The 20,772-nt window shown below is 34.8% G+C and overlaps 1 protein-coding gene across 4 annotated transcripts in view; it reads right to left on the reverse strand.

Moving 5' to 3' along the window:
• The window catches only part of LOC128999297 (E3 ubiquitin-protein ligase lubel-like), a 43,183-nt gene extending 24,344 nt beyond the window's left edge, over positions 1 to 18,839 (reverse strand). For all 4 annotated transcript variants that reach the window (XM_054425713.1, XM_054425710.1, XM_054425711.1 and 1 more), the window contains exons 1-11: positions 18,799 to 18,839; positions 14,952 to 15,038; positions 12,690 to 12,828; positions 11,924 to 12,072; positions 11,091 to 11,222; positions 7,810 to 7,897; positions 7,562 to 7,629; positions 7,193 to 7,297; positions 5,362 to 6,700; positions 3,747 to 3,832; positions 465 to 581 (exon numbers count right to left, since the gene is read on the reverse strand). In XM_054425713.1, the coding sequence (XP_054281688.1) occupies positions 465 to 581; positions 3,747 to 3,832; positions 5,362 to 6,700; positions 7,193 to 7,297; positions 7,562 to 7,629; positions 7,810 to 7,897; positions 11,091 to 11,222; positions 11,924 to 12,072; positions 12,690 to 12,828; positions 14,952 to 15,038; positions 18,799 to 18,804 (2,316 nt within the window). In that variant the 5' untranslated portion in view covers positions 18,805 to 18,839. The remainder of the gene's footprint in view (positions 1 to 464; positions 582 to 3,746; positions 3,833 to 5,361; positions 6,701 to 7,192; positions 7,298 to 7,561; positions 7,630 to 7,809; positions 7,898 to 11,090; positions 11,223 to 11,923; positions 12,073 to 12,689; positions 12,829 to 14,951; positions 15,039 to 18,798) is intronic.
• Positions 18,840 to 20,772: the final 1,933 nt, after the last annotated feature.

Consider the following 20,772-nt stretch of genomic DNA (forward strand, 5'->3'; position numbering starts at 1 on the left):
AGTATAAAAAAGTATAGTAGCTCAAAGTGAGAAAATGTATTTAGCAAGTTTCTATTCATATTAGTAGTTAGGTCGATCAGTATGCAGCTAAAGCCATTTTTAATATTAAAGAAAAATTAAATTCACATCCTTTTAAGAAATAGTTTAATTTAGCCTATATCAGAGAATTGGTATTTTGATCATGTCGGTTTGGTTGCCAAAATTGAGTTTTAATAATGTTTTATGATTGTTAAGTTGGTAGTTTATAGATGAAACTTACAATCAAGTTTTTAAACATTGATATTTGTCACTAAATTAATCATTTATTTGAATTATGTTAAACATATCCTAGGTATTGGAGAATTAATAACATTACGGTTTATGGACTCAAAAATAGGTTATAAAAGGAAAACAATTCAATAAATACAAGGTATGGTACAGTGTTCTGTAAATAGCATGTTTACAATGTTAAACATTGGACTCACCTGACTGTCGCTGGTTACAGACTGACGACTGCTGAAGTTACGATGAGGATTCCACAACTCATGGTCTGCTAAAGATGTTGCACGCTTGAGTCTCGGCTTTTGTAAAACGTCGTAAGTCTGCAATAGTTGAACCATTACTCGTATTGTATACCAATGTGACTTGTTCATAGCATGTACTGAATAGCCAGTTACTAATCTTACGACAATAAAGGATATATTACTTTCATGAATTGGGGACACAATATTAAGGAGCGTCCAAATATCAAAATAATTTGAGTGTGGGATGAGATGCCTTGGGTAATTTTGCTGCTAAAAGGTGTTTCTGTATCTAGGACCATTGTTTAAAACCCAACGATAAAGGAGAGCTCGGTCTAGTCTTAAGTCTCTAACCATAAATAAACTGTGGTTTCCCAGGATTGAACCAGGGAACTTCCAATTGTAAGGCAAACTTTAAATTTTAAAACCATTCAGCTACCTGGCTATTTAAATTGCTATTACTTATAAAAGTCAAATACCACTCATTGACTCTCTGATCACTATATATCAAAAACTACAAGCCATAAAAACTCAGGAATTGGCATGGAGGTTCCAATCATCCTCTAGGTGTGCAACAATAAGAAGTGTTTCTGAGCAATTCCATCAGGGGTCTGCCCCAGTGGCTTTTTAAGTTCCTCATGGAGACAAGATTTGTTTAGATTTGAACACATGAATACTTTTGAGTATGCACTATTAATTAAGGGAACAGCTGGTTATATTTTACTAGGCGAAATGAAAATATTTAGTTACATTATTTTTGTGGTTTGAAAATGTGTTTTACTGCATAACAAATTTGTAATAGTAATCTGTGTGTTATCTATAATTTAACCCTCCGAGTGTCATGCGTTGCTGCAGCGACTCACGAACACTGTTTACGGCAAAGGCTCTATGACTGCCTGAATCGGATTGAACTGGATCGAGTTAGGTATCGTTCTTTTCGTTAAATTATAAGCTTTCTCCAGAGGTCTGTCTCAGCGCTGTATGTTCTCCGAGCCGATCGTAATTGTAGCAGACAGCTGACGTGCGCATTTGTAAACAGCTTGGTTATCCTCGGACCGATGACTGATGTGTTTTATTACGTTTATCATTGTACACATTTCACATTTCACCAGTACACATTTTTTTTACCTAAAAAGTTTTTTTAAACAAATGTTCCTTATGTTTTATATATAATATTGAAGCCCATGATTTTCCAAACAAAATGGTTTAAAGAACAGTATAATTAACATTGTTTTTAAGCTTCTCAGATCCGTTTTAATAAAACCTTGCAAATGAGCTAAAAATAGGCAGACATTAAGGCCAAAACAAGGGACACTCGGAGGGTTAACAACATTATATTATTTAATGTGCTCATAATGTCAATGTCAAAGGAACAATTATTTGCTAACGAGTTAAATCTATTACTCAAATGGATGGCACCTGCCTTCTCCTATCACTTAATAACGATTTATAATTGGTGTTCAAGAGAGGAGATCAGAAGATATTGATAAGTACAATCCTGTCCATTCCCTAGCTAGATATAGGATAATGACAATGCCACAATCATGCAATTGCAGAATGATGAGTATGTGTTTGTAAAATCAGAGTCCAAGTATTTGGCGGATTAAGTAAAGTATTCATACACATACAAACGCAATTGGTGAAAACATTGTAAATACCGTTGACCTGTATACTGTTTTGGACCTTTTATTGAATTATTGAATAGGGATTTGAGAACTACAATAAAACATTGTGCAAAGTTTTATATTACTTAATGTTATTTTAAGACACATAGTACTTGAAAAAGGTTTTTGAAGAACTGACTACTATTAAAAAATTAGTTTTAAGCATGAACTCAAAAAAGATACAGCGGGGATAGTAGCATATCCTGGGCAAAACATATTTTGTAGATGATTTCAGAGTGAGTAGTCTGAGGCTCTTGGTGGAAGGGCAGTTAATGTTGTAAATGCAGTTTTCCCGTAGTTTTAACTTCGTTAGTCAAACGTGCTTAACTAAATTAGGTGATTATCTATAAATTGATTTAGGCCTAATATGTTTTTTTATTGTTGCCCTATCAGAAACATTTAACTTTTAAATTTAAATTTTTGTGAGCGAAGCCACAACGGGTTTGCTAGTTGATAATAAAGTTTACTAGACAGTCAGCCATAGTAGGCAATATATGAACAAAACCATATACTTGGCAATGAAGACAAATAGTTACCATTCCTTGAAGCTAGATTGCAGCACTAATCAAAGCTTTGAGGGCGTCTCACTCACCAAAGTGAAAATATCAGAAATTTTGAATAGACTCTCAAATCAAAACAGTGCTACAGTTTCAAAAAGTTATAAATTTAAGTTATATCATAGATAAAACATAGCCCCTTAGTAGATTTCCCATCCTAATGGAACAGCTGAAGCCAATTTTATTGTTAGTTCATGTACGGTTTATGTAGAGGTCGTGTTTTGTTTACAATTTGTTTCCCGTTATTACAGCCATTTAAAACCTCGTTTAACCAAATAATACGATCTAATCATAAACAATAACTTGTCCCCTAGCTATATAACCAAAAAGTAAAGCACAAATCAAGAAATTAACCCTAAAATAATGGAAACAAAGTTTCATCGACACTAGCGCCTTTGTGTCACGTACATGAACTAGACACGAAAAACGTGCTTCAAAATTTACAATGGGATGAGAAGTCTACTTGTGTTGGTTAGTCTATGGTTATATCATAGATAAAACATAGTCCCTTAGTAGATTTCCCATCCTAATGGAACAGCTGAAGCCAATTTTATTGTTAGTTCTGTCCGGTTTTCTGTAGATGTCGTGTTTTGTTTACAATTTGTTTATATTATTTTAGGATTAGTTTCTCATTATTTGTGTCTCACTGTTTGGTTATACAGCTAGTGGACAAGCTATTGTTTATGATTAGATAGTTTTATTTGGTTAAACGAGGTTTTAAATTACTGAAATAACAAGAAACAAATTGTAAACAAAACACGACATCTACAGAAAACCAGACAGAACTAACAATAAAATTGGCTTCAGCTGTTCCATAAGGATGGGAAATCTACTAATAGACAATAGACAATAGACAATTCCTTTATTACAATTTTATCAAGAAATGTTACAGCGTCAAATTTAAATATGTAGATAACATTGGTATAATAGATACAAAGTGAAAAGGAAAAGCTTCTTCAGTGTTGTGTGTGGTCTTGCCAAAGGGACTATGTTTTATCTATGGTTATATTTATTAATTAACTTACTTGAGTTGAAATACTTTGAGGCGGAGGTGAAGTTCCAGTTGAAATTTTAGTCTTCAGTGTTGTTGAGTTTTCCGCCCCATCATTTTCTGGAAAAAGTTCAAATGAATTAAGGTATTTTCAGTAGTAAAAGTTTAAAAACCAGAAGAAAACCTGCATATTATGGTTAGGATTACAGTTTAAGTCTGGTAAATAATTGAAGAAAAGATAATTTTCTTTTACATAATATATTTGAATTATGCATTAAAGGTAATTAAAATCAGTTTTTTTAAGATTAAGAAACTGAGTCTGTACTTGTACTAGGTATCCATTAAAAACATCTCAATAGGAACAAAATTAAAAACTCATTTTTAACATTCTCTCTGAAAAAGTCCTTAGTATAAATAGCAACGTTATATTTTGTGACCTATTATTGTATATCTATCAGCACCTGGAACTCCACCTCTTAAAAAAAGCTCTTAATACTTTAACACTTTACTTTGACCATACAAATGTAGGTATAAGGTAACTAGCCACTTGGCTTTCCTTAAAATATTAATGTTTTAACGTCATGCAAACATTAACTAGTAACAATATCAAAGTTCAGACCATATACAATTACAATCATAATGCATTAATTAATTAATTGCTGCAATCCATCAGTTAATTTTTTTTATATTTTATTTTTGTGTGATTAAATTTATTGGTATTTTTTTATATTGAAACTTCTAAAGGCACTTTTAGTTATATTAATTTGACAATAGTTAATTAATTTTGTAACAATTGTAAAACTTGAAGACCATTTTTACGCAAACTAACACTAAATAATTGAGGCTGACATTGCATACTACCATTGAATTTCGGATGCTGAAACCGATTTCATATTCAATAGGACAATGATCCACTCACACGTGTTACTGTCAAAATTTTTTTACATTTTTCTCTCGGTTCCTTAGACTATAATAGTTTATAATTTATAAGTGACGCTATAATTAACCATAAGTTGACACTAAAGTTTGACCTGGTTAAAAAAATTGTCTTATAATATCAGAGGCTCAATTCTACAGCACAGGAATGTTATGTCTACTTCTATTAACAGTGTGATTTGGGTTTGAAAGAAAATCACTCTGTTCCTTCTATTTGGTTTTTCTACCAACTTTCCACGCAAAAAGCACACTTAGAGACTGTTGGCTGTAACTTAAGCTTTTTACTAGCAATTAAGACATTGATTGTCCAAACATGGTGTAGTCTTTTTTTCTGTGTGCATCAATTCTGAAAAATATATAAAAAATATATAAATGACAATGCCTTAATTCTAAATTAAATATCGAGTTAAAATTTTCTGTTACCCCTTAACCTTTTATTTAAAAAGCCCAGTTCAAAAATTAACTTGTGATAATACCTGTATGGTGTAGTATTTTTAAATTTCAAGAAAATGCACTTACTATAAGTTGATAAAAACATAATTAATAATTAATACCACAATTACAAAAACAAATTGTTGGATTAAGGCATCGTCATAAATAAATAAAACAGTTTAGCAAATAAATGTTTATTGAATATAAAAGACGTAGATCACAGAACAGTCAGGAGTAAAGCTTTGTCCCCAGCCAAAACGAAATGGTTCTCCGCCGTTTACCTTTCTTCTTATCAGCAGGTTCCATAGACACATTCAACTGCCTCTTGGTTCTCTCTGCCAGATCAGCATCAGTCTTGTCGCCCTCGGAGCTTGCCTGCTGTCTCGGTGGGGGAGGTGATCTCGTTCCTTTGACCATTTCTTTCCGCGTACTAACTGGTAACTGAGTAGTGTTTTCCTTTAAAGGCGATGTGCTCGAATCTTGACGTAAAGGACGGTTCACCTTTTGTTCTGGAGGTCTCTGACTAATCGCTTGTTGTTTGAGCGGAGGTTTAATAGGTTTTACCTTAGGATTGTTGGTGGTTTTGCAGCAAACAGTGCACACTCTGGTTCCCGCAGGGTTTACAAAAGTGCAATGATCACATTCCCACTCTTGGTCCGGGATCGGACCGAGGGGTTTGTCTACATCACTAGGTATATTGACATCGTCTTCTTTCACTTCAATGGTGTCAGTGCCCATTTCTTTCTTCTTTGCTACAGATGAGTTATTTTTCATCCCGTCAGACATCTCGTCCCCAGAGTCTTCACTGCTTGTATTCCTCGGATATCTTCTTGGCAAACCTGATGACTGAGAATTTCGTCGCCTTCGTCTACCTCCTCGGTTAGACACCTCATCGTCGTATCGTCGACTTCTGTTTGAAATCACGTCATCGTCCAGTCTCTGGCTTCTGTTGGACATTGAATCATCAAAATCATTCTTTCTACCACGGTTAGACATCTCATCGATCATTTTCCCACTTTTCACCGACATTCTGTCATCATCGTACCTTCTTCCTCCTCTGTTAGATATTGTATCGTCATCGTACATTCTTCCTCTGTTACTCAACTCGTCATCAAACCTCCTTCCACCTCTGTTGGACGTTGTTTCATCATCGTATCGTCTCCTAGCTTCTTCTTCGTTTTGCTTCACTCTTCTAGCAATCAGTTCTTCAACACCCACCGAACTCTTTTTCCTCGAGCTTCTTCTCGACAAGGCTGGTGAAACATTTCTTGACACAGGGGATGTTCGTCTTCTGTGTCTTCTGCTGCTGCGGTGAGACATCACTTCGTCGTCCGAGTCGTCACTAACTCCTCGTCTGGACCGGACTGGTGATGCGTTCCTGCGACGATCGTCCTCGTCGTCAGTGGTGAGGTCGCGTCGGCTTCGACGGGGAGGAGCCCTAAGACTGCCCCGTCGTGCCATCTCATCCACGGGCCTGTAAGGAGGCAGCATGGCAGACCCATGCCAGGTGTTAGTGTGTATCCCTCCTCCCCAGGGTGGACCTGCGTTACCCATGTTCCAATCCCAGACCAGCCCATGATGGTGACAACTAGGACAGTTGAGCGTGGCCATGGACTGCGCCTGTAACATCAACATATAAGTTAAGTTTTATTAGGTTCTAATAGGTTAAGTCTTGGAGGACATATGCCCCATAATATTACAGTCTAATACGTAAAAATGTCAATGATCAACTATCAATTATCAATTATTTAAGACAGGGACGCCATGAAGTTTACTACAATTTAATATGTTCCCAATGACTTTCAACTTAACTTATCGAACAAGAGTTGACAACATTAATTAATAATTCAATACTATGAAGAGAACTCAAAGAAACTGTGTATCCCTAATATAACTCAAAAATGTAGATTTTTATTAGTGAAGTGTAAATCAACACTCTTAATTTTGTCTTTACAACAAAGAAACACAAGCACTTTTAACTCTATAATTTTATAAAATTCCGTTATTCAGATCTGCACACATTTCCAATAGTTCTTCTTAAAATGATAGTTTCAGAATGATTTCTCTTTGATTTGTATAGACTCAGTATTTATATCTACACAAGTTACGTACATGCATGAGTGGTGTGAAGCCGGGAGCGTTGAGGGCCGTTAGACTACCAGATCTGTGTCTGCTGTCCATCTCCCAGTCTAGGTAGCCACTGTCTCTACTAGGAGGCTGCAACAAACAACCAGATTAGGAAAAAAATAGGTTTAGAATAGAATAGTTGTGTGACATGTATAGCTTTGTTACTCACTAAAAATGCTGATTCTTTATTTGAAACCATTGATTCAGAACAGTGATTAAGGCCTCTTCAACTGATCAAAAACGCTAGACAATATCTATACACGATTTTCTAATCCAAAAGATTTCTAGCTCAACATTGGACACATAAAGCTTTAATCGCAATTTTTTCACAAATGTTATTTCAAATTTAATTACCTGGTGGTCAGAGAGTTCTGCGAAAGTGAGTGGCGAAGTTGAAGCAGACAACCGCGGATCTCTCGTCACTACAACAGAAGTAACATGAGCGAGCAGTCAGCTACATGAACAGCAGTCCTACAACAAACTTGCAATGTAAACTAGGTACAACATTGTATGTTGAATCCTTCCAGCCTTTTGACTGAAACACTCTTCCAGTCACAAAGTTGAAAGAATCTGACTATAATATAGTAAACCGTTAGGCTTACATGGAGGCGCTGGTAACGGTCGACCTCCCATCATCCGCTTCAGGCTTCCAACAACGCCTGCACTCACCCCCGGCCTGGTAGGCTGCGTCTGTAACATCCAACGGTTAACACTTTGAGAACAAAGTTATTTATTTCCTTAGTGAGTTTCAAAACAATGAGTTTGATCTTCCCACCATAAATATGACGGTAACAATTCATTTTTTCCTGCATGTCAGTTAGAGATGTGCAAAAGTAGCACAGTAACAAATTAATTAAGAGAAAATTAGTTATTTCCCAATAATGTACTCAATCATTAACAAAGATTAAATTAACCTGGTGTGGATTAACATCCGCACGGGTGAGTACTATGACTATCAGCAGTACTATCCTGATAATTAGACCAATTTGTATATACCAAAGGCAAAAATGTGGTTCGGACTCCACTATAAACTGTAGGTCCCTTAGTTGCCATTAGCTGTATGGGCTATTAATTAACAGTTGTGTCTAAGGAATATGTCAGCCTTAGTCACAAGACTACAAGATCGCGCCACTCATCCTACACTCATCTCAATTCATACTTGGCTTAAAATACCTACTTTTTATGGTCGCCATTTCACTAAAAAGTATTAAAGTACCTATTAAGTATAAGTAAAGTTCTTGGAACTAAATAACAACCAAAAGCTTCATCTTTCAAGGGAAAATAAGTGTTTGAAGTTTTTTCTTTAACACAGTTTGGAAAACAAATATAAAGTAAAATAATAAAAGTATAGTGTTGCCAAAGTTTGGTTTAGTTTAAGAAATGTTCAACAAAAACAAATATTATCCATACAGAAGACCCCCTCTTAACCGACTTCGCATTAACCGATAATCGGATAATCCCCCCTCGATCGTCAAATGTTACAGTTTGTTTAAACCGACCTTGCTTTGAGAAAAGTTCGGTTTAACCATCACGTTCTAGGAATCTCGACATTCTGCTCCCACGCTTGAAGATGGGAACCATACGCTTATCTCCATAGGATGTCACTAAGAATAAGTTATTTTGTATTTATCACAACAAACCATTATGTTTATGAAAACAGCTATTTTTGTAATATAATCTGGAATTATCTTATCCCTAGAGTAAGTAGCCTACCAAAGTTATTAAAATAAGAATTATTATTGACTCTTGCCTACAACTATAACTTATTCCAGTGAAAGTATTTGACTGAACCATGTTTTTGTTCATTTTTATTTGCGACTCTTCTATCAATAAGAAAAAAGAGATAAGTGTAGTTTATTTTATAAATAATGTAAGTACGACTTCAAAATAATGATTATACAATTCCAAATGAATAGCACTTCATTTTGTTATGTTTTTAGGGATGTTTTCAACTGACCTTTTGAGTTATCCGAGCTAGGTCCGGTCCCATTAGGGTCGGTTAAGAGGGGGACTACTGTAACGGATGATCTAAAACATTGCATTACGTAAGGTAGATGTCTGCAAAGTAACTAGGTAATAATAATCTAACATAGTTTTACTATTACTGATAAAAACATATTACTGATGTAAGTAACACAACAAACAGTGATAAAACCCTAAGAGTGAAATAAACAGTTTAGAAACTACAGTGCGTAAAAGATTAAAAGGAAATGTTAACAAGTAAAGTCAATATGAAAAAAAGACCTAAGAAAAAGATTGTCAAACTGCTTTCCACGAAAGAAGAAGAACTAGTTGAAAGGGCAAAAGTTTTAGGGAAAATCAATTTCACACAAAAAGTATGACACAAAGCTATGTACCAGTAACAGCTATTACAGTTATTCGGAAAAAACTATTTTGTGATCGTCATGCAAAACCAAACTGTGACTTGTACTTGCCAGATTATCCACCTCAAAAGCTGTTAAATAAGCTAAATGTTTAAATACATGTGCTTACACCATCTGTAAGAATTGTGGATGAAATGTGATTCAGTAAAGTGACTTGACAAAGGTTGAATATGAACTTATTACATGGTTCTTTAGGAGGACAAATGAATTGGTAAATCTTCAAAACATTGATGATGATGCATCAACAGGTGTTCATATAAACATAGTCTCAAATAAACGGTATCAAGCAATCTGACACATACTTTCTCCCATTAGATTGTCAACAACCTTTATCATGGGTAAGCGGTGGAAGTAACTAGGGAAAATCACAAAAGTTGCAATAACTTTTGAACCATATAATTGTTTCAGAAATGGGGGATTGCTCTATTTTGTTTAGAATTATAAGGACCATAACACATTCATTTTTATCAAACTGGCTTTTTTACAAAATCCAATTTATTGTTATTTTTTGTTATTTATGGGGGTTTATGGGAAAATAACACAAGTTACAATAATTTTTGAGCCGCAGGAGGAAGCACTACAACATACTAAATTTTCATCAAAACTGTTTGGGCCCTTATAGAGAAAATCCAATTTTTCTGTTATTTTATGGAGAAATCCCCATTAAAAATCAAAATTTCAAAAACAGCAAAAAAGATACTATGGAGGTACGGAAGTACAACTGATTCATAAAATAGTAATTAAAAAAATGTTGGCCCAGTCAATAAATTACTATAGGCCAGGGTACTCATTTTCACAACCTTTTTAGTTAGGAGCAAAGTTTTTAGATAACTCTCTTTCTCTCTCTCTCTCTCTCTCTAGTGTCTTTGTTAAATTTTCCTATGAAAAGTCCTTTAACGCATTTTGTTTTGAAGAATATGAAGAATAAGGAAGAAGAAGTGCATAAACAACTAACTTACCAAGGAAAAGACTTCCTATCCATGTAGTTGACAGCCCAAAAAAGACCACAACACAGTTAATTTGAACACAGTTTGGTGTTTGGTTGAGTGATGATCAGTTTGCAAGTAAATGTTTAGTAACAACTAACACTTTAAAAAATTATCGCTGGGACACAACGCCCTTTTGATAACGGATTCTCTATAAGGGACATTTGGCAACGATCTTTTAGCAATGTTGCTGAAATAAAAGGATTCGGCAACCTGTTATAGGTGGGCGAAAAACGTTGCCGTTGTGTTGCTGGGAAACCACATTAACTTGCATCTCTACAAGGGGGCTTTTAGTGATCATTTTTTAGACTGTTAACCGCCTGGAAGTCTTGCCTTGGATTTATTTGCGTACCCATTTTTTCTTTCTGAATCCTAGGTCAAAAGTCAAAAGTGATCTTTTCTCTAAAAACTAATACAATGAATAAAAAATGCAAATTCTAATGAACACCTGTTGTGCTAAAGGGTGTACATCAAACCAGTAAACAACGAAAATCATCTGTTGCTATGACTCACCTGTTCCATGGGAACTGGAGTGGTGCGACCGGAGCGTTTGTGGCGACGGGGGGGAGGGACTGGGGCGGAGCTGTTCTCTCCTTTAGGGGGCAGTGGGGGGCGTAGAGTTGAGTGGCGTCCACTGTCCAGGGGCTTGAAATAGACAAAAAATTCTCAATATATCAAAATTATCTTCAAAGAGCTTCCTAAGAAATAAAACATTGTCAATGTATCAAACTTTCCCCATTAATTTCCTACTACTACTTTTTACTTCAACTACATCAGTTCACCATCACAGGTAAGGTAATATTAGGAATTACCTTTGACTAATAGAGAGTTAAACATTTACCAGTTTTAGAATAAAAGGACACAGTTTAACTGAGCTACTGGCAGCGTGATTTGGTGCCAACTATACTGTTTTCTTTCAAATACACCAGCTATTATTCCAAGTAAAACTGATAATGATGACTTGCTGATACTGTAGCATATTTTATGTCACATCTACTACCATTGTATAAAATACTTAGGGGGAAAATCAAATTTTGTCTGTCTGAGAATGGCTCATTTCATGTCTTTTTAATAAAATCATAGACAAAAAGAATTAAATATAGGTCAGCTGTGCTGCAGTTACCATGGTTACCATAGGTTCTGGCATACACCGCTGGGAGCACCGTGTAGTTACGTTGCGCGTACGCCAGCACCTGGTAACCGCAGCAGGGCTGACAGTCTATATTTAATTCTTATTGTCTAATGTCTAAAATGCTGGCCACAGCTGATCTATATACGGTAGATGAGATGAATACTTCAATATCCTTAACTCCATGCTTGTATCCACAGCCACTCAGATATATCACCTTGCGAACGTGTGTCTGTCTCTTGGGGTGGCGGTGATACATCTCGTCGCAGGAATGGCAGAAGTTCTGTTGAGAGCATTTCTCACAACGGACGGCCGGAGCCGATGATCCACAAAGGTCACATCTCTGGTTATCTGCTCTTGGTTTACCTAAACAATTAAATTTTACAATTTAAAATTTGAATCTGTTGTCATGTACCAATTTTATGGTTCACGATTTCTTGATCTCTTTGATACCATAGCGTAGCTGAAGTGGTTATAATTTGTTCAATGGTATATCTGAAATTAAATTGTTAAACTGCATGTCAAACTTAGAAGTATGCTGGGTCTAAACTGCAGGGCTCATGTGAAAGACAAGTTAGTTTAGTTACAATTAAAACTACTTTCAATCGCATCCTGTTAAACCGAAGCTCGGGTTAATAATCAAAAATAGATAATTCAAAATTATTTGAAAATTGGCCAGGTAACGGCAACTGTCTTCAATGGTGCACCCATTTGGCAACCGCTGTGAAGATTTTTAATATAGCGTCAAGAATTATCATTGTACATCTTTTTAGTGATTGATTAAGTGAAGAAATAGGTTATCCAAAATGGCATCACCCCCTTTATTTTGGTTGGTGGGTTTAGACTGTATATTTCATTTTGAAGTTATACATACATGACTATATCTTGTACATGGAAGAGAATCAGTCTGATAAAGAATTTTTGGAAATCAGTATCACGTATAAAACTAGGCAATGAAACAGCCTGAAGTTAGTTGACCATACCTGGCGGAGTTGGTCGAGGCGGGGGTGTGTTGGAGTACGCTTGCTGTGCGGAGAACTCAATGACTTCATAGTCAGGGTCTGGTGGCGGAGGTACAACAGGGGGAGGGGGAGGCGGGGGCGCAGCCGTAGTTCGTGCTTGCTGAAACATACATAACGGATATCGCTAAAAGAAATATGTAGATATTGCGTCCCCCTTAAATTCAATTAAGGTTACTTACAACTTTAGGGATATCAATTATAGCTGGGAAGCTAAGTGGTTATTTTCTCAGCTAGTAATCAAAAGGTTGCCAATGCCAGTTCGATCCTAAGTCAAAATCTTTTCAAAGGTTCGAAACTGGACCAAAGTCGTACTTGAACATTGGGCTTTTGATAAATGATCCAGGCTACAAGACTGGCACTTAGTAAACTAATGTTTTTTTTAAAACAACCTTTCCAACCTACTATTTTGTAGATCATACACAAAGATCTTTACAAACTAGGTAGGTATAGAGTTAATATTTTTAAGTTTTATAGTTAAAAACATAACATAACATAAAAGGCAGAAGGTAATCAAACCTAATATTTAGATCCTAAAATGTTTAGTGATAGCAATTAGGTGAAAATTTGTTAGACATAAAAAAGGTGTTTTTTACCGTCTTTTATGAAGGTTAATTGTTTTTTTACGTTAATAAAATTTCTTTCCTCACTTATATAATCTGAGAATTGTACCATTTAATGTAGCTACAAATACCTCCCAGATCAGCTCAAATAACAAGTCGAATGTAAAAGACAAATCAAGGCTCAAGACTCAAACAATCACAGTCTTTGTTTAATGATCTTCTTACATAGGTTTGTGCCGCGAAAGCCTGAACTTTGTCATGAGCTGTGTTTTGTGTTACGATTAGTTTTCAACTCAGGATATATAAAACTGGTCTGTCACATGCTGCTCTCTTTTCAGTGAATTTGAGTCAAATTAATTAGCTTACTGCACCCCATTCTTGTTTTAGTTAAATCTTCAAACAATTAAAAACAAATTATTTGTTGCTTTCTTTGAACAAAAACCTTGTTTTTAATTATTCCGTTTTTAAATCACAATGCTATAATATTTAAACAACAAGTTTTTATATTTTGAGAGTTTTCATTCCAAAATATTAAGAAATTTGAGCAATGTAATTGCGGTTCCAGGACCATTGACCATATGACCAATACAACAATGAAACAATGAAATGTTTAAAATTACCTGAAAAATAATAGAATAATGATGTGGTCCTAGATATAACAATAAAAACCCAGGGGTACAAAACCAACTGTAAATTTATAAATCATCTCTACCATAATTACAGAAGGTTTGTGTTTTTCTGGTAATTTACGGATGTTTGGAAAGAAAAGACAGGTTTGTGGATGGAGACACGACTGCTGTGTTGAACCTAAATATACACTTGTCTGGAGCTCAGCCAACAAGACTAGACTTGTCTTGTACATCTCCATAACCATGTAACTATGTAGCGAAAACTTGCTACCGTCTACTGTCTGTTGGAATCTTGCCTATTGGGTACCTTAGCCTTGACACCTTTATGTTCAGTTGTCTACTTTACACAGAGCTTTATGGTGTAAAAAAATGTTAAATCCTAATGCTGTAAGTGCTAAAGAACAGATCTTTACAAAGCTATTCATCAGCAGGAAAAGGGAGCAGATATAACCTCTTTCTTATGGCAGTCTGAAATCACGGTTAATCAATTAACTATTGAAATTTTCATACTAAAGGTACCTGGAACCTAAAAAAAATTGAAAAATACTTCCATTTTTTATTTGGTGGCCTTTTTTTACCTAGGACGCTAGGCACGAGCCTGGGTTTGTTTTTCACATTACTTCAGGCTAGACCTAGGAGTTGCGGCATTATCACTTAGATAAAATCCATTGGTGACTTGGCGGGGATCGAACCCGGGACCTCAGGGACTGAAGTCCCGCGCTCTAACCACTACGCCAGCTCGCTCCCCTTTTGGTGGAAATAGAGGTCCTTGAACTTTTTGCTGCGCATCTTTTATCCAATTTTGACTATTCAGTGTTCTATATCATATCAATTTCTAGGATACTATACCGGCAGTATAGTGGGCAAATGGTTAAGCAATTATAATGCAAGGGGTAAGTAATCGTTGACTAAGCAACAAAACACATCTTTTGTTGTATAGTTACCTATATAAGAGTTGCTGTTCACTATATTTATATTGAAATCAAATAATATACAATTCAATTTTTTACATTATTAGTTGGAAAAATACTCACTAGCCATGGAGGCATCGTGCGTGCTGCTCGCAGCCGAGATGATGGCGATGCAGTGGGTAAGGGTCGCCATCGCTCTTCCTTCACGTTCTAGAAAACGACAATAGCAAATTTTTAGAAGTATTTCACTAGTTAAATTTAATACTTAAATAATAAAAAATACTTAAAGTAATTTCAATACTTTAGGGAAGTAGAAAACGATAAGTGAATTTCAAATTTAAGAGAGGATCAAGTGACAAGGGTGTGACTGTGACAGGCTTTTAAAACACTTCGACCACGCTGCCTATGCCAAGGTCTGCATGTATCTGAAGATGTCAAATATGCTCAACGGCCGTAACAATAGTATCGGCGGTAAACAGCATTTTAGCCGATTGACATGATTAAATAATTGTGTTGTTAATTTGAAAATTTGCTAAATCATTTTTCAAGGTTGTAAAATTGATGGCTCTAACTTCTATGTAAAGTCAATGGCTCTAGCCACAGTTCAAACTAAGTTGAGTTTAGCCTACTTCTTGAAGAATTTTGTACACAATTTAACAAAATATAAACTGGAAATTATGAACTGAAACTTAAGAGTACAATGTACTTATCATATTTTAAATCAATTGGCTCACTTTTTGGCATTTTGGAGCTGTTTATTCATGAGTTATGAGTTCAGGATTAAACATTTCTGAAGAGTTAACACATAATTAAAACCCTTTCAGTGCTATGCGACGATATATCATTTGTGCGTCTTTTTCCTGAAAAGTGCTATGGAACGAAATCCCGTTGTTCATGTTTCATCTGAAAAGTGCTAAGCGACGATATACCTATTGTACCAGCGAGACTTTCGATTGTGTGAGTCAAATAGGCATATCGGTTTGACTCTGTTGTTGTTTTGACAGCGACAGTTTCTTTCGATTCCTCATAGGATCGAGGCCTGATATATAATTCCATAGCACTTTTGAGATGAAAAATTTTATTTTAGCAAATTTCCCACATGGGGAATTAGCTATTACCGTAGGTCTCATGGTAAGACCTTAACCCGGGCTACCGATTTACTTTTTCCGTTCAAATTCATAAATATATATAATATATATATATATGTGTGTGTGTGTGTCCGTTAGCAAGATAACTAGAGCAAAAATGATGCGATTTTGATGAAATTTGGTACAAACGTGTAAACCTTTGTTTATTCGAACGAGTTCACAAAACAGCATGATTGAACTATGGGAATGGGGACTTATGGGGTTTTTAAGCGGTAAAAATGAGTCTTTCTCATTTTTGACTCTAAAAAAATAAAATTTCACAATTTCTTCTGAGACCATTTTGTAGAGCTTAAAAAAAGAGATAATTTTGTATCCTGAAGCGTTATTTTATGCCTAACGGTTACGGAGATAATTAAAAAATCTTTAAATTTAAAATTCACACGTTATTCTTATGGAGAAGATAAACTGTTGTAGTTTAAATTTTGATCAAATTTGGCAATTTTGTTTATTTCATACTAAGCTAAGTTTATCAACATATTTCAATAAAAAACACACCTCAATACCTTCCCTGTAGCAGCAAACCTAGGTACTCATTAAAATTAATTTTCAGGTAATATTTTAGTAGAAATCCAGCCAGGTAAATAGAAATTCGCTAAGTCTGCAGGTTTGCTGCGGCGAGGGTATTTACCCATTTTTCTCACACACTATTAGACTTTGCCCCCCCCTGGCAAGCCTAGCACATTTGGTACAAAATAAGTTAAATAAATAACATAACTCTAGCCTTTTTTCGGACAAAAAATTCCATCATCAAAAGGGTTAAACAATTAAATTGTAGGCCTACATGAAATCTTTTAAATCAATAAAGATCTTAATAAATAAAAATAATTTTAAAAGGGTAATTAGTATACGGTATAATAATGTAAAAACAAAATAAGAATCATATACATTAATCGATAAATAATAGGCCCTAGTTTAAATGTTAAGTTTGGTGGCCCGGTGGCTTGCAAAGGTTAAAAAATAGCAAACATGACATGATAATGAAGATATTCGGTGGCTTGCAAAGGTTAAAAAATAGCAAACATGACATGATAATGAAGATATTCGTTTAACCTCAAAACCCCCAAGTTATTCTATAGCTAGCCTGATATTTCTCTTTCCAGCTTTTAACAACCCTTTTTCCAAATTTAACATAGGTGTAATGCTTTAAACTAATTACTATGGTAATGATTAACTAACTTAGAGGGAGTAAAAAGTCCATATTAAAAAATTATAAATAACTTTGCTTTCTCCTAGACAACAATAAAAATTAACACAGAACTATAAATAACTACAAACATATTGATAAGCATCAACATGGTTTAGTTTCTGATTAAAAAATAAGCAATCGCTTAATCACTATTGTGTATAATAACTAATAGAATTAGGATTTTCGGGGGAAAAGTAGAGGAGATTCAAGTTAAGTTTACTAACCAAATTCAAAACAGTTCAAATTCAAATTAACAAACTCAACAACAAGTCATTGGCAATGGCGGCATTATGGCAATGGCAATAATGGAAATGGACAGCTGTTTTAAGATAACTGGAAATTCATCTCACATCTGTCAAAGTTAAAGAGGGTTGCATTGTCTTCAGCCATTGATTATAAAACAATATTCACATCTTTAATTGTATAATATAGCGTTACATTACACCATTGACTTCAGATACTAGTGTTATAGACTTCTCAATCCTGTTACAAAAAATGTGAACTTTGATTTTATTTATATTTGGCGTCCTCAAACTTTTGAAAGCGCTGCTGGGTAAATGAAAGTGTATGCGTTAGGCTGTATAGTTTTGATTTTTAGTTAAAGAAACATAGTACGTGAAATTAATAGTTATCATACTTTAATACTTCCTTATGAAATGGCGACCAAAATAATACAAATCAACACGTAATATTTGCCAAAAAAGGAAGCTAAAATATTAATCTCATGTTACTATACGACACATATATAACTATGGGTGTCTGCGCGTGCACCCAGAGAGATATGATCAATCATCTATCATTATGTGTTCGTAAATTTACAGTCAATAAATTTATCGTCCAGAATAGAAGAGATCGGGCGTTACAGACTATTACACGCCCCCGCAGTTTGCAATGGAATTCATTATACCCAAGAGGAGTCGTGTGCCAAAACTAATTTAATGTAGGCCCCTTATAACGAGGCACCAACCGTGCTGAGATTGGCTGGACTAGAATATCACTGCTTCCGCAAGTTGTAACGTTGTTTTTAAACATATAAATAAGGTTCATTTGTAAGAGGGAAATAATTAAACCTTACCATGATCATTTACAATTTATCAACATTATTATTAGGTTCCACACCTTGTTTCTTATTGGTCTCGTGAGTAAAATATAGGTGAAGGTAGGAGTAGTAGGTAATAGTTAAAAATAGATAACAGTGTTAGATAGATCATGGTAACAGTTAAATCAGTTTAAAAAAAATTGATTTTTTCCGAAGAAAATAATTAATTATTTAATTTTATAACCGAACCGTATCGTTCTGAATGTAAAATGTCAAAACGAATGTAAATTATAATGTCGGTACATGATTTGCTACTACTAATTAATTCAGAGAAAAATTCATACAACTTCAATTAGGCTACTCTTTTGACGGATAGATACTTTCCAGATTTCAGTTTATTGTAAGTGCCAACTTAAACAGTTCAATAAATAAGTTTGAAAAATTGGTAAATGACAGTAAATCATAATGATATAACCACAAATATGTATACTTCGGGCGTATCAGGCCTACAACGTAGTTATGCCAATGTTGGTTTCACAGGTATATTGAGGTTATAAATGACTAAGACTACCTAATTTACCCCCTCCCGCCCATTACCTGCATATCGTGGAAGGCGCTGTTCGGCCGCTGCCCGACGCACGACTGAGGAACTAATTTTAGTCTTCGCGGCGTTTTTGAACTTGCGCCAAGGCGGTGTTTTTAACCCACCGTCACCTCATCCTCTTATACTTCAGTTCGTCGACTCTAGGATTCAGTAATTGGGAAAGACACTTGTTAAAGTTAATTTATTGCTTATTTATGTCCATAAACATGACTAAAGCTAAAGAAATCACAAGAATTTTAGTGCAAAATTCTAGGGTATGAGATTATTGCAAAGTTGATGCAAAATCTGTTCAAAGCTCGATACCTAAATATGGTATCCAGTTGAATTTTATAAAGTTTTGCTATATTGTATATGGTTTTTTAAAGTAAATTTTCCTACAGTCTTTAACTATAGTGGTTTACTGTCCAAATCCCTTGTAGTTCGTTATGACTACAGCTGTTTCATGGAGCACATCATCAGGTCTGAAGATCCATCCACAGTCTTTCTTCATTTGAGTAATCTGAAATAAAATTATCTACTAATAATACAATATGTGATCCTCTATTACACTGTACTTCAATCTGTTTTTGTACGAGAATAATTTATAAATAATTAGGGATTGAATAATTTATAATAGAGCAATAATAATTTTACAAATAATTTTAGACTAGACAAAATCAATTGTTTATCTAACAGATTTATACATTGGTTAATGGTTACTTTGGGTTAAAATTTGAAAACTTGGGCAGTTTATCTATATATAAGTCCCAAAGTACCCATGCACTTTTGAGAAAACTACAAGTCATACCCCCATAAGAAATATACTTAAAATGTTTGTCATGAGAAACCTTGCGCGAAACTATCCAGTATTTCATAAATTGCCCCTTAAGTTCGTAATTCCTTTCTAAAGGGAACTTCCCATATACCTAATGTTAAAAATAACTCAGCTGTACTTATTTGTATGATATTCTTTCAATTTATCTTCTTACTAATTATTATAAATGTGAAAGTTTGTGTTTGTTTGAAGTTCAATCACGCATAAACCACTTGACAGATTGGGCTGAAATTTGGCATGATAATAGCTCACATTCTCGATTAACATGCAGGCATATTCTTATCTCAAAAATCCTTTCGGGCTCCGCCCCAGTGGCTCTGTAGTGTTCTGGTTCCCCATGTTAACCTTATGAGTATTCATATTTAAAGGGAATTTAAGAATTTAGTCAGCTGTTTCAACTAAAATACTTTGGTTCTATGATATAAAAATGCATTAAAAAGTTATAAGATTTACCAACAGGGTGCAGCACTATAATTTTTTTTGCATTTTGTAAAAAGCTAATTTGAACTAAGCAGCAACAAAAAACTGTGATACGCAATGAGAACTGTCAAAATAGGATTGTTTTGTTTATGTTTTTAATGTCATGAATAATTCGTGATTTTTTGCGAATTTTTAATGATTTATTTTTCTTTATTGTTTAGGCAAAGTGGTAGAACATTATGGCTATGGTAGATGTGTAATACCATAGTATACCGTCAATTTAAAGAAGCAAATATTATCAAACTTTGTCCTCCCCCATTGCAAACGCAAAGCTTGAGTATAACTGCAATAAATTATTATAGGCATGCATTGTGGATGCGATACTACCTTGTGTGGATTAACGTCCGCACGGGTGAGTACTACGAAAATCCGTAGTACTATCCTGATAATTAGACCAATTCGTATATACCAAGGAAAAATGGGGTTCGGATCCCACTATAAACTGTAGGTCCCTTAGTTGCCATTAGCTGTATGGGCTATTAATTAACAGCTGTGTCTGAGGAATATGTCGGCCTTAGTCACTAACAAGACTACAAGATCGCGCCACTCATCTACTTGGCTTAAAATACCTACTATGTATGGTCGCCATTTCATAAAAAAGTATTCAAGTATTAAAGTATCTTCATTACTCCATACTTTGCTTAAAATACCAACTTTTTATGGTCGCCATTTC

Source organism: Macrosteles quadrilineatus, unplaced genomic scaffold (genome assembly GCF_028750875.1).
Source record: "Macrosteles quadrilineatus isolate MER2022 unplaced genomic scaffold, UCM_ALF_1.0 Scaffold_8__2_contigs__length_117827958, whole genome shotgun sequence".
NCBI lineage: Eukaryota > Metazoa > Arthropoda > Insecta > Hemiptera > Cicadellidae > Macrosteles > Macrosteles quadrilineatus.